Source organism: Schistocerca gregaria, chromosome 2 (genome assembly GCF_023897955.1).
Source record: "Schistocerca gregaria isolate iqSchGreg1 chromosome 2, iqSchGreg1.2, whole genome shotgun sequence".
NCBI classification, from domain to species: Eukaryota; Metazoa; Arthropoda; class Insecta; order Orthoptera; family Acrididae; genus Schistocerca; species Schistocerca gregaria.
In genome coordinates, this window is record NC_064921.1 from 414527157 (window position 1) to 414542537 (window position 15381).

The 15381-nt window shown below is 39.2% G+C and overlaps 1 protein-coding gene across 3 annotated transcripts in view; it reads right to left on the minus strand.

Annotated features, from left to right (window-relative positions):
• Window positions 1–309: 309 nt before the first annotated feature.
• Window positions 310–15381, minus strand: part of LOC126323496 (gametocyte-specific factor 1 homolog) — a 31235-nt gene continuing 16163 nt past the window's right edge. For all 3 annotated transcript variants that reach the window (XM_049994686.1, XM_049994687.1, XM_049994688.1), the window contains exon 3: window positions 310–1646. In XM_049994686.1, the coding sequence (XP_049850643.1) occupies window positions 1302–1646 (345 nt within the window). In that variant the 3' untranslated portion in view covers window positions 310–1301. The remainder of the gene's footprint in view (window positions 1647–15381) is intronic.

A 15381-nucleotide genomic window follows, 5' to 3' on the forward strand; every position in this document is an offset into this window, starting at 1 on the left:
CACAATGACTGTGCCTTTTGTTTTTGTCTGCTTATATTGTCAAATATTAAAACTGCAGCACTATATATATCATTAATTCATTCTCTTTGCTGGGCATAACATAGTACATGCTAAGAATACATAATATGACATCTTTGCTCCCAGCTTCAGTGCATCAGACAACGTGAATACATGTGCAAAAGTGATTGACACTAGTGCAAACAGGATACAAACAACAAATACAACTGCAATCATATTGAAGACTATGTTGTGAACATAACATGTTTTTAAAATCAGTGGAAATGTGGGTTTAGAAATCATTTGCGCAACTGATTTTTATAATTTTAATGGTTATTCTAAACACAACAACATCAATTACAATGACACAGAAATCTTGTTTTAAAGTGTCTTCCCCCCCCCCCCCCCCCCCCAAAAAAAAAACAAAAAACAAAAAAGCTAAATACGGATTCTTGGCTAAATTTTTAGTAGCCATGTTATCTGAACACACATTGTAGAAAACATGAAGTGTCTTAGTTTATTTTCTCTCCTACAGCTCACATTCAATTACTTAACAATTAAAGTCATTTCCTTCCTGTTTCAGCTAACAATTCTTTCACTGAGCATCAGTTTGCTATCTACGAAAAATGTAACAACTTAAGTACATTCCTCATTATATATCCCTTTACACAACCACACCTTGTTTATATAAATCCATTACAATGTGTACCAACAACTGTGGGGAAACAATTACAATATCTCCCTCATTTTACTGAGAAATTTGAACATTTTCACACATTTCATCACCGGGATAGTGAAACTAAAGCACACAAAAAATATTATGCACGATGCGAGATGAAGGAGACAGAACAGAGGTATACCACTACTGAAAACAGAACATTAATTATGTTATCTTACATCCTGGAAATATGGGTGTGCATGTATTTGCAAAGTAATAAAAAGATAAAATTACTTTATATTACTTCCAATATATAATTAAAATTATATTTCCCATTAATGAAATATACACTGTTCTAAACTGCACATGACATAAAATAATAAAAAATCTCAGAAATGCCTCTCCACAAGCAAGTAGAGGCGACTTAAAACTGTTTGTAATTTAATTTGGCCTAACTGCCTTTGAAATTTAAGTTACAAGAAAAAGAGTTAATTCTTTATGTAACTGTGTGTCAAGTTCAAATAATATTTGCAGCATATGCAAGATCTCATCACAGCCAGAACCCTACTGCACTCTGATCCATTTATATTTACAACACAAGACTTCGAATTTTCCGAGTTGACAGCACATTGGTAACTTTTTAATTTTACACAGTCCTTTTTATCAATGCACTACCACGACCAAGTGGTCGACCCAATGAAAGTCCTCCCATTGAGGCCACTACTTCATCTGGTATATCTTGTTGAGCAGATGAGGTTGAGATGTCTTTTGACCGGTTCGAAAGAACTCCCTGGAGTGCCAGAGAACGAGTTTTCGGTTCACGTGGACGGATCGTACTATCACTTGCAATTGAAGCATGTGAACTGCATTCAGAGGGTGCTTTTGTGCTTGCTGAAGATGATGGTCTTGAATCATTATGTTGAGCTAATTCCTCTTGCAACCGCATGCGTTGCTGCTTTCTGAATGCCTTTGCTTCAGATTTTGTTGCTCCCTGCAATGAAAATCATTTCAACATATTTTTACAATAGATACAAGAATTAAGATATATGCATTGGCACAGCTTACACACTGTTCAATAACACATTAATGCATAATAAAGACTTCTCAATGTTGCAAAGGGATCTGACTAAATACAGCTTTACACTAGAACATGTGTCCATAAACAGACCCATTCACTGCTGCTAGAAGTTTGTCTTGTAGAACTCTTTCAGTTTATAAATGTTGGCATATTTCCTATTCTCCAAATTAAGAATTTTTTTCATCAATTATTCCAACAACACCTCCAACTTCATTATAACCAAACAAAAGTTTTAGCACTATTTTCAATCATTAAACATTAATTCAGCAATTCATTAAAAATCACACTGAAAGCAGCAGTAGTTAACACAAGGAGGGGTGGGGGTCGAGATAGTTTTATGCTTGTTCCAATGGACCTCTTGTCTACTACAGCATTTAATAAAAATGTGCATGGATAGTGAAAGATGTTAACCACTTTTGGCACTTAACAACAGTTTCATCCCAGTACAATAGGTAACTTTTGGAAGTTATAGCAAATTACTAGTTGAAGTGTGTACTGACTTCCAGACAGCTCTTTATAATTCCAAACCATTGCCCAGTAAATGAAATTTGTGCTTAGGCGAACCTTTAGTTAAGACTTTGATATGCCTACTTAAGAATGAATGAATTCTGCACTGTGTTTCTTACAGACACTAAATCCATCCGGCATTCCTCAAGGTTTGATACTTTTTACAATAATCACTGTCCTGACTAAAGTGAAGCACCCCAGAACAGGAAGGAGAAACTTCAGAGGTTGAGATGGTATAAGTTATGTTATTTCCATGATTACAAGTCCAAGTCAAACTTACAAAGGACCTGACAGTATCTGCGCACTTTTCAGCATGACTTTGCACTCCCTATGCCCTGGATGCACGCACATATTTGGTTTGGAAGGGTGACAGACCTATTGCATCTTGGGAGACAAGCTGGCCCACAACTCTTAACTGGTCCAAGATATCTTCGATATTGGAAATGGGAGAGACGAGACATTCTAATTGGCCCCACACATGGCCCACTTGGGCAAATCCGGAGATCTTGCTGGCCAGTACCTAAAAATCACAAGCAGGTCATAAACACATGTGCCATGTGTGCATGAGTATTGTCCTTTTGAGAAATGGCATCACAATACTGTCACACGAGAGGTAACATGAGGATACTGGATGTCCATGTCTTACCTCTGTGCCATCAGGGTTGCCTCAATAACTACTAGTAATGACTGAAGCCATACCCAATAGCTCCTCAAACCATGACCAACACCAAAACATTAGAAGAATGGGACTTCTCCCTGTATCACAGCCATACTCACTGAGAACGGTGATCCAGGGTAGGGCAGAACCACAATTTATTGCTGAATATAAAAATGCCAGTCATCAGCAGTCCATGCATTCCAGTCACAGGACCACTCAAAATGGTGTTAACAGCAGCCTACACTAGTAGGCCTGGTAACATCACTATACACATACAAGCCTGAACATTATGACCACCTGTTTAACAGTTTCATTGTCCATCTTTGGAACACAATACAGTGCCGATTCCGTCTACCACCTGTTCTAAAATTTGTTGGTAGTTTTGTGGAGGTAATCCAGAAGGGTTCTCTCAGATTCACATCAGGTGAATCTGGTGGCCAAGCCATCAACTTGATTTCACTATCATGCTCTTCAAACCACAGAAGTAAGACTCTGGCCTTGAGACACAGGCACTTTTATGCTGAAAGATGACATTACCATCAGAGGAGACTAAGCATGAAGGGATGCAGGTGGTTTGCAACTGTCAGCGTGTCTTTGATTACTACTACTGGTCCCATGAGAGTGCAGGTGGTGTCTCCTATAGCATAATACTGCTCCCACTAGCCTGCATCCATGACACATTGCACGTTTTGAGCCACCATTCACCTCAGTGACGGCGTTTGTGGAGACGACCATCCACCTAGTGTAGCAAAAAATATGAGTTGCTCAAAGAGCCAAAACGTTTCCACTGATAAATGGTCAAATCCCAATGGTCCCGTGTCCACTGCAGTCTTAATTGGCAATGCCATTGGATCAGCATGTGAACACACAAGGATGGGCTGCTGCGGAGTTCCACGTTCAACAATGTAAAATGAATGGTGTGCTCCAAAATACCTATGCATGCACTAGCACTGTGCTCTTTCGGCAGAGCCCTGACATATCACCATCTATCCCACTCTACCGAGAAGACAAGCCTCGAACCCCATATTCTGCAAAGAATCATAGATGTCCAACCATTTAGTGCCTAATGGTAGTTTCACCGTTCTACCTCTTTCTGTAGATGGTCACAATTCTGTAGATGGTCACAACAGTCGCACGTGAACTTTCGACCACCTGAACCATTTTCGAGATACTCATTCACAGGCTCTGCGTAATAACCTGCCCTTTGTCAGAGCCACTTTTCTCAACGGGTTTCCCTGTTTGCAGCCCATATCTTTGCTTGCGAGATCCCCAACTGTGTATGCTCCGCTTACATACTAACCCTACTGTGTCACGAGCCTGCAATTGCCTCCAGGTGGCATCCAACATCATGGTGAGCAGTGGTCATCATGTTTTGGCTGTTTGGTGTGCACTTATGCACTCTAGTGGCCATTCTACCTGCCACAGAAAATTCAACTCCAATCACTTGCATGACTACTAGTTATTTGTGTGTGTGTGTGTGTGTGTGTGTGTGTGTGTGTGTGTGTGTGTGTGTGTGTGTGTGTGTGTGAGAGAGAGAGAGAGAGAGAGAGAGAGAGAGAGAGAGAGAGAGAGAGAGGAGATATGAACACGTCTGAAGTTTTAAGCAGTTTGCAGATGATATGCGTGTTCATGAGGATTACACTGTTAGGAAATGCCATGTACACATAAATAGAGGAACAGATCTGGTATCATTTGACTATACTATTAGTGATTGTCATGACAATCAGCCAAAACTGGAAAGAAGCATGTGTCATAAGAAATTTAAGGTGAAATACTCACTTTAATCTTGTCATAGGGCATGGGAAAAGAATGTAACAGTTCCATTTGCTTCAAAGACGATCACTTACAAAACTTAATTCAACCAATCCTTGAGCATCTTTTACCATGTGGGCTCCATGAAATAATGGCAGAGTGATTAGCTTTAATTTCAGTTTAGATTTTGCTGCCAGTTTTGTGTATACTGGAGAGTAAAGTTCTTTGCAAGTTCCACAGGACACTGACGAGCATTTCAATGACACTCTTTAGCTGATTAAAGATGACTGTATAATTACTGCTGTGTTTTTTGTTACATGTTTCAGGTGGAAAGTGTGTGCACTCTAGCAAACAATACAAGGTGGAATCCAACATTTTCGGGACTGGTGCTGCCATCTGGAAAGTAGGCGTAGTAGATCTTTGCACCACTAGGTGGCGAGAGCTGCATATCTAATGAGTCAGTGTGCAGAGTGGCATTCAGCTGGGAGGACGTGTAGCGTGTCCACAGTGATTTCCGTAACCCACTGTGTTTGGTGTGTGGCGATTTTACAACGGATCCGCGAACAGAACAGCAAGTGTGTATCAAATTCTGTGTGAATCTCTGAGACCCTTGCAATGATCCTCTTAGATAAGCTGAAGTACTATGGAATGAATGGTTCAGTACACAGATGGTTCACTTCATATTTAACTGGTAGAATGCAGAAGGTTGAAACAGTAAACCCACATAGTACACAAAGGGCATCAGTTTATTCAGACTGGGGAGGTATCAAGAATGGGGTACCACAGGGTTCTGTCTTGGGGCCTTTATTGTTTTTAATATATGTTAATGACTTGCCTAATTATATTCATGAAGATGCAAACTTGGTTCTCTTTGCAGATGACAGAAGTATTGTAATCAAGCCTAAAAAGCAAGAATCAGCTGAGGAAAATGCAAATAATGTTTTTCGAAGAGTTATTAGGTGGTTTTCCGCAAATGGACTTTAATTGAACTTTTGAAAAAAACTGTACATACAGTTCAGTACAGGGAAAGGCATAACACCGGAAATAAATATAGAGTGTGGGGGAAAATCTTTAGCTAAAGCAGATTGTTCAAAAATTTCTGGGTGTCTGTATTGATCAGAATTTAAACTGGAAGACACACATTGACAATCTACTGAAACGATTGAGCTCAGCTACCTATGCTATTAGTGTCATTGCAAATTTTGGAGACAAGCACATCAGTAAGTTAGCTTACCATGCATATTTTCATTCGTTGCTTTCTTACGGAATCATCTTTTGGGGCAATTCATCACTAAGAAAGAACGTATTTATTGCACAAAAACATGTTATCAGAATAATGTCTGGGGCTAATCCAAGATCATCTTGTAGACAATTATTTAAAGAATTAGGGATATTGCCAGTAGCTTCACAATATATATACAGCCTAATGAAATTTGTTGTTAGTAACCCAGATCACTTCAGAATTAATAGCACAGTCCACAGCTACAATACTAGGAGACAGGGTGACCTTCACTACTGTTCATTGAATTTGACATTGGCACAAAAGGGGGTGAATTATACTGCCACAAAGATTTTTGGTCAATTGCCAAACAATATCAAAAGTCTGACAGACAACCAATCGGCATTCAAAAGTAAGTTAAGGGAATTCCTGAATGACAACTCCTCCTACTCCATAGATGAATTTTTAGACATAGGCTAAAGAAATACAGTAAGTATTAACAATTGTACCGTATGTAAGATTAACAAAGATTATTTGGGATAAATGAATCTTTTGTACTTTGACACGTTCCACATCATTACGAAAGAATCGTGTTCATGATCCATGGAACAAGTAATATAACTAACTAACTAACTAACTAACAAGTGTTTGGGGGACAGAGCATGAGCCGTACGCATGTGTGAGTGGCATGACTGGTTCAGTGCCAGCTGTACAGACGTCAAAGATGATGCTCACACTGGAAGGACCATTAGCCGCACAACGCCAGACATTGTTGCCAAACTTCAACAACTGGTTCGTGCGGATCGACAGTGAACCTGTCAAGACCTTGTGGATGAAGAGGGTATTGGTTATGGGGACATGTCAACAAATGTTGACTGATAAATTGGGCATGCATCATGTCGCCGCAAAATTTGTGCCAAGGATTTCGACTGCCAATTAAAAGGCACAATGTGTTGAAGTGTGCATGGACTTTCGTCAGACCACGTCTGATGATCCAACCTCCTCCTCATAGGTTATCACCGATGAGAGCTGGATTTATGGCTATGACAGAGAGAAAGCAACAATCATCCCAGTGCAAGAGCCTGGGCTCTCAAGACCCAAAAAAGCGAGACAGGTGAAGAGCAAAGTGAAGAGCATGATCATTGTTTTCTTTGATACCAAGGGAATTGTGCACAAAGAGTTTGTCCCATCCAACCAAACAGTTAATTCCGCTTACTACTGTGATGTTTGGCGACGGATCTGTGAAAACATGCCGTGACGACAGCCTGAACTTTGTTGTCAACGGAACTGGCTGCTGCATCATGACAACGCACCCTGTCACACGTCGTTGCACCAGGACCTTTTCGGCAAAAAACATGGCGGTTGTACCCCACCCACTATACTTGCCAGATTTGGTATCTTGCAACTTTGCATTATTCCCAAAACAAACTCAAGTTGAACTCTAGAGAGGATTCAAGAAGCATCACTGGCAGTGATAAACACCCTCAAAAAACAAGACTTCCAGAAAACGTTTGACCAGTGGCAGAAGCACTGGGACCCACATGTATGTGCAGACGGAAAACTACTTCGAGGATGGCAGCACCAGTCCCGAAAATTTTGGATAGCACCTCATAGTTAATTGCAAGAGGACTTAAAAATATTATTTTGTCAGACAAGACATGAACAACACCTTTAATTTTCTCTTTTCAACGCCAACTTTACAGAGGATCTTCAACAGTGCCATAGGGCTGATTTTGCTGAATACAATCAAACAAGCTTTTAAGATTTTGGCACTGCAAATACATAGCTTCACCCTGTTTTGAAGCTTTCTGTATAGTTTGTAACATTCAGATCTCAACTTTATATTATGCTGCTGGTGTTTTAAGATACCAAATCGTGCTGTCATCTGTCCCTTCAAAAATGAAATGCACAACAATTGACGCAATGGGAAAAATATGGCTGTTTTCTTTCCCAGGAAAGTAGATGCAGCAGAATCAACAGGCCTATGAGCAGTGATAAGTAGGACGATTGGCTTTCAGATACCCTGGGGAAAGTGTGTGGCAAGGAGTGCAGGCAGGCAGTACCACTGTGCCAGAGCTGGAGGGAGCAGTTCACCTTCGTCACCCATCCACCCTCTACAACACTGCAACAGTGGGACTTTTTTATTACAATAATCAATTGTGATTACAAAATCCATCCATTTCATTATCTGCAAGTTGCGACAGAAATGAGTATCCACCTTAAGTTCTTTACTCATGGATCTCTAAATGGTGCATTCAGCAAACTAATGAGCCACAGTGATGAATGCACTACATTCACAACTGGATTAAGACACCCTATTTTTTTCTTTTTACAGAAAAGAAGTGTGTGCGTTTCATGCGGTCGCCAGAGCCCAATGGATTATTCTCAGAATGTTCTTCTAGAAGTACTCCATACAGCCTGGGTTTCATTAATCTCATTTTGTTGAGGGTAGTTGTGGATTTCCTTCCTCCCATAATTTTAAATTACGGCACCTCAGTGTCAGATATTTCAATGACTAACCTTTCTTTAGTCTTAGCTTGCTTGGCCTTCCAATCTGCCACCTTATTTCCCTGTACACACACAATTTGGTGTACAAATAAAAGGGACCGAGATGAAGCTCTGTTAATTAGTCTTGGAAGTTGGATGCCAGCATGATACGTGAATATTGCAACATAATAGTAACCTCACTCTCCAGACTACTGGTGCATTGCAGTTCAGCAGTAAATACGCAACACTCATTACGTAGGAATCTCTTTCCATACCCTCTGGGGTAAATGACTTCAAAGAAAACTCTGCCATTGATTCTGAGCAATCAATGCAGTTACTTTGTCATAAACAAGAAAGTCATTGGGGCAATAGTCATCTTTAAGCCATGGGACAGGACTACACATCACAGGGAGCAATACTCACCATGGAGGTACTGAAAGAAGACCCCAGTGCACTTGCAGTGGAACTTTACAGTCATTTCTGAAAGTTTCTATTTACTTATTTATTTATTTCATTCAATGATCACCTCGTACTGCTATAGCTGCTATCAAGGCAATACAATAAAAATCAATAGCTCAAAATATATAAGACATTCACAGATTACTTAAGTATGCTCTATAAGATTCAAGGTCTGCTCTTGACTGGTTCATTTGGGCATCTGGTGGATTGTTACCCCCATCATTTATGGGCAATTTCTGTCGATTGACTTTTTGCACTGGGAACTCAGCCTGTGCCATCAAGACTGCTGAGGTTCATACAAAATGCTCGAGTGACCAGTCTCCCACCATTGTAGCGAACTGGGGCAAGCTTACTTCAGACTGACGCTGCTTCAGATCCATATGAAATTTAACCAAAGTCCAAGTGGGACAGTATTAATGACGTGTGTAGAGCATAATAATTACAGTTGGTGTAATGACACAGCCACATAAGAACAAGGAGGAGACTCAAAAAGCAGTGTCATTCAACAGATTCTAATAAGTAGTTGCTGAATTTTAATTTGGAGATAGAATGTACTAACCTGAGTGTACGGTACTGCACAACTCTGTTTCCGGTGGAAAGAATTCAAAGCCATGTTTTACCCTCTTTGGTTCCCAGATATCACATATTATACCTCACTTTCAAAATGTTTGTCACTGGACCCAACAATGTCACAAGCTTTACTTCATGCAGAACATGACCACTAATTGTTGCAAATGTTAACACTTTCGCATGAGACATCAGAATAGTGAAAGAGCGTGCTACTTGCCCCATGCTGCTAGCAGAAATAAAGGAAAATAAAATATTATTTCTTCTGTTTTGGAAGAGGTTTCAGATTACGAATTGAAATACAATTCTTTGTGGATTTCATAGGACAAAAATGTGAAAGTATCACATTTGATACTTATGTTATTTAACGTGCCAACTGACGATGGTTTGCTTTCACTCCTAGGCCTGACAGACAATGCAATTTCCGCTCTAATACATCAAACAGACCCAAAACACTGATTTTTAGTTTGAAGATACACAAGACAAATTTGAAATAAGTATGTGACTGTTTCAGGAAAATATTAACTCTTCTTGGGGAATTTCAAATAAGGATTCTTAGGCAAATGCTCTGAAATTTTAAACCAGTCGGGACAAGATATGAACAGGATTCTTACAAGCAAATAGATATGCAAGTTTACGCTTTTCTAGCAAAGTTTATTTAATAATGAGGAACTAAAATGCAGAGATAATGGACTGTATAAATTACAGGCTTTTTTCTTTTCTCTCAAGCAGATTTTCACCAACCCTAATTCCTACATCACAACCAGTGTCTAATTATAATCTTCAGAAGCCATTTGAACACTTTCTAGACTGTCTACATTTTTTTTGCAAAGTAGCCAAATTTACTAATTTAACGGGTTTAGAACATCCAGGAAAATCATTTGATTGCAACATAGAAGAAGTGAAAACGTTTTTTTCACGGTACATTTACACAATACTAATTGTTTATCCACATCTGCTAATAGTTTGGGCTCAAGGAGCAAGAATTTCGAAATAGCAGACATTTACAGAAACGGATTCTTCCTTGTTCAAACCAACCTGAAAGTAGTAAACGGAAACACTATTTAAACAGGATAAATAATCTGATCACTACTGGAAAGTGAAACTTACACTAAGTATGGTTTGAAAATCTTGGTTGAAAATCTCATGATCTACAAACATCTGTACTGACAAACAAATGATCCCCTTCCAGGAGCTATGAGATAGTATACCAAAGGCAAACTAAATGCTGTTGGAATAAAGATTTTTGTAATGGCATCTTGAAATGGTGTACTCTAGGACTTTGTGTTTTGTGGAACAGAGTTAACTGTGCTCTCAGAATATCATCCTTTCCACTGATACTCAGACATTGGAGAGAAGACAGTGTTGAAGATATGCGACAGCTCCTGCAAGGCTATGACTGACATATTTTACCTTGATTCCTTTATTTTATTATTTACTGCACAGAAATATCACTAATTTTTTACTATCGAATATGATTACAGATATTGTTTCTGAAAGATTCTGCTATAAAGAGGGCTGGAAGAGGCAGCCATGATCAGATGGTCCAGTAGAATGAAAAAATTGCCATAATTATGTGATCTGGTAATAGGACATTTCTGGCTTCAACTAAGTTTGCTTTTGAACCCAAGGATAAATGTACACAATAGTGTAAAAAAGTGTAGAAAGAGACTGGCCATCCATTGTCCCTCAACACAACACTAACATGGCAGATAATATCTTAGATCGAGTAATAAGTACAAAGCAGCGGGCAATAAACAGTTTCACTTCAGAGTGAATGTGGCTGAACATAACCTAAAACACACACATTTTTCCCACAGTTGAGAATACCCTTTGAATGTGTCTTGTAGGCCCAACAGTACCAACTGGCTTCCGAGTCATCCTTAAGCTTCACCAGATGCAGATACAGAGGGGCAAATTGCTTCAGACAATTTCATGCACAGCTGTAATTGAAGTACATATGTATGTATGGCCATAATATAACATAAGAACTATGGTATAATATATCATACTTCCCATCAGCCCCTTCCAGCCACAATAAAAAAATTTTGAACGTTACACGTGTCTTGTACCTCCTAGCCAATAAAACTTCAAGTTTTGTTTTATTGCCATTCTGCACATCACTATGGGTCTGAAGAGAGTGGGATGGCTCCCTGGGGCTGGCATTTTGGTGACATGCAATGATATGACATTGTGGTGGAAGCAGATGTGATGAGACAACGAGACCATGGGGCTCTTAGCATGAATGAGAATGTCAATTTGTTTAGCACAGATCATGACAGGAATGATCCATGACAATTCATTCTTTTGCATATGTTAGATGTTGAAGATCAATCCCATATGGGCATGGAAAAACTGTAGAGATGCTCTTCCTGGCGATCAACAGGAGGCCTCAGAAACATTATCTATTTAGTGTGGAAAGGATGTTACCAGATGGTTTATGTTTTCTGTACAGTGTAGAAAGAGAACCATTGCTCAGAATGACGTCAAAATTGAAAGTCATATTACTGGCTCAGAGGGAAACATCATAGAAAAAAAGAAAATCGAAGAAAATTTCACCTGGCTGGCAATGTCAACATAAAAGGGGGTTGGTTACAAATGACAGATGAATCGCAATCTGACAGGTTTGAGCTGCACATTACATCATCTGTACTGTTCAATGTGCATGACTGCACAAGTTCAGCAGTCAATAGTTGTGTCCCTGTTAGGTAAGCCAATTCGCCACAGCAAGGTCTTACCACATCATAAGGGAAAATTTAGTTTTTAATTGTCCTGAGGCCAAAATCCATATAAAAAGCAAAATTAGATCAGTTTTTAACTCTCCTGAGACCAAACACCACATGAGAAAGAATTGACATTGGTTTCTAATTGTCATGATAATAGTGGAAGACATATGCAATATGCTATCCAGCATTTTCAGCCCCTAGTTGAAATCGAGAAACAGCATGTTCCACAACAGATCCAAGTGTCTAGAGGTCACATTCAGAACGGGTTGCGCAATGCATACCTCCAATTCAGCTACATTTGTAATTGGAGCACTGAACACAAACCTGAAGTTACACACATCAAGATCAGGTGATCTCAATGGCAAGGTGTTGGGAAATGACAGCTGACAATTCTAACATTTCCAAAATACCTCTGCAGCACCCACTTCACTGGCTGTGCAATGTGTGGAAGAGAGCCATCTCGCATGACAATGAGCCTACCCACACATCCGTGTTGTTGAAAGGTTGGAATGACAATTGTGCACAAAACTCTCTTAACATTTACCAGTGACACTAGAGATAGAAAGACCCACATGACTCACCTCCTAAAAAAAATACAGCCTTACAATAAATGATGCCATTAGTCTGCATCGCACAATCAACTCCGCAGAATGAAGTGGTAACAAACTGGTGTGTGTCCCGATTTTCTGTTGCCCATAGTCTGTAGATCTGTGTATTGACATGTTTTTGGATATAGAAATGGACTTAGTCTGTCCACAGAATGTTCCATGACCATTCATTGCTAACTTCCGTAAGAGCAAGAAATTCCACAGCAAATATTTCTTTAGCTTCCATGTCAGTAGGAAGCAACTCCTGAACATGAGTTATTTTGTATGGATAGCAATGCACAATGTTCGTAAGATTTTATGCACTGAGATCACAGGCATGTCAAACATTTGGCCAATTCCCCATGTTCTGCATGTTTGCACACCACAAGTTAAGCCCTCCTGCAATCCTGTAACCATATCTTTGACATGTATTTGATTTACTGCTTTCCTTCCTCTGCCACATTGCACTTCAAAAGAACGTGTCTTCAAATTCTGTAAAATTTTCTTCAGACCCTTAGCAGACATCAGGCCATGCCTTTTTTCATACCCTCGAGTGACAAACTATGCAGGGCTACTGGAATACTAGCACACAATCACAGTTCTTGTGAAAGAGCTTTACCAGTAGTCCAAGATCCCTCTGACTGACAGTCATGCTGGACACCTGACGCGAAATGAGTAACTGCCATGTGCTGCGCACCTACTGATATGAATACCGAGATGTTTACATAGCCAGCTATTGGTCAAATTTTCGTTAATTTTTGTTTAATGTCTCTTCCCATGTCAATAATATGCTGTTCAAATAAGACTTCACCCTGATTAGTGGTTCTCTTTCTACAGCATTTTGAAACTGGAACTTTAATGATGGACACCATGTATATTGAAGAACATAGCAATTAGGTGAGTGGTGACATATGAAAGCATATCCAACTGCTGAGTCCAAATGCACCAGGTGGTCAGTGGTAGATCAAAATTAGTGGGAGCTGCATTTTCGTCAAAAAACAAGTAAACAACTCAAAGGAAATTTGAGTTTAATGTCCCATTAACTGTGAGGTCATTAGAAATGGAGCACAAGCTCGGATTACAAAAGGATGGGGAAGGAAATTTGCCATGACCTCAAACAGAAAATTAAATCTAGATGGCCAGATAAAGATCTGAACAGTCATTCTCCCAGCACAACTAAAAGCAACAGACACGTCACTAGTTAACAGCACTAGCCAGTTTGAGAATGATGCTGTAAGATGGTGATGAAAGTCCAACCTGGTGTACTCATCATAAAGTAGCCTTCTTGGTTGCTGTTGGAAAGTAATTGTTCTTCACTATGGTATCACTATAAATAAATAAGTCATGGATTACTACTTTGCAAAGTAGGATTTTATATAACCGAAGTCCTTGCAACGCAAGTTAATAAAAGCTTATCTTTGTGGAAGCCATCGTCTCTATGTGGGTGAGAAACACATTACAAATTATCTGAAGATAATGCATTTTTACCCAACCATTGATAGCAGTAAGACAGTAAATTTGGCATATTCTAGGTAGAGATGGTACAGAAATATACTTAACAATGAAAGACTGAAACTGAGTTTAAAATATAATTATGTGAAGAGAATCATTTCCATGTTATCTCCAACAGCAAAGTTAGCTTTTTCCGCCAGATTTTTGAGAGTCAAAATAGCAGTCTGTAACTTCCAATAATCATTTAAGATAACCAGTCTCCATCACAAAAAGTGAAAAACTGAAAAGCAAACAACATATGCAACTGACAACGTCTACACAATGAGGAAGACTAGGACAAAACACAGAGGGCTTGTAGTCCACAACTGAAAGCCAAGCTACATTATATGCTTTTACCTGTTTTTGTTACTATTTCTGAAGGTTACCGGAGGAAAAAAAATTCTACAGTTTTGTTACAGTGGTCATAAATATAGTACAATAAATGAAAGTCTGCTCACTACAAGTAGCAGCAATGCTCCATACTTAATTCTCACTCAAGAGGAGTATCAATATGTTGGCACTGTGTGTGGCATGTGCCAAAATGTAGGCCTGTTGCAAATGTCCATTTGTAGAGGAAAAAAAATGATTTAAAATTGCTAAATGCTTTTGCTGAATTTTAAGAACAGTAAAACATTACTAATATTATACTGAAAAAAGTTATCAGCAATGAAATTCATGAAGGCACATCATGCAACTGAAATTCCCAGCTACACACATTCAAAATGCTGAAGTGAATTGCAGAGGGTACACATGAATCCATAACATTGCATATTCTTCCCATTCCAAAAGCATGCGGAGCATGAAAGAAATGACTTTAAATGCTTCTGGGCACACTGTAATAAGTTTAATGTTCTCGCATTTTCTACAGGAGAAATATGCAGGAAACGGGGAGGGGGGGCTATAGTATACTCTTCAATCCTTCCCTAAATATTGATTCCTGAAACTTTATAAGTAGGCATTTGCAGAATAGTTTCCACCTATCTTCAGGCATATGTCAAACTTTGTTCTTCAACACTGCAATGACATTTTCAATTATTTGTGAAAAACCAATACCTTCTAATCCCACCTGGTCTGGGTATCACAAACTTAAGCAGAATTCTTGGATCGATTAGTCGAGCAACAGGAATCATTCTTAACATCTGAAGGGCAGTGAAGGTTGTCTTCATTCCAAAGCCAGGAAGAACTGAACATACCA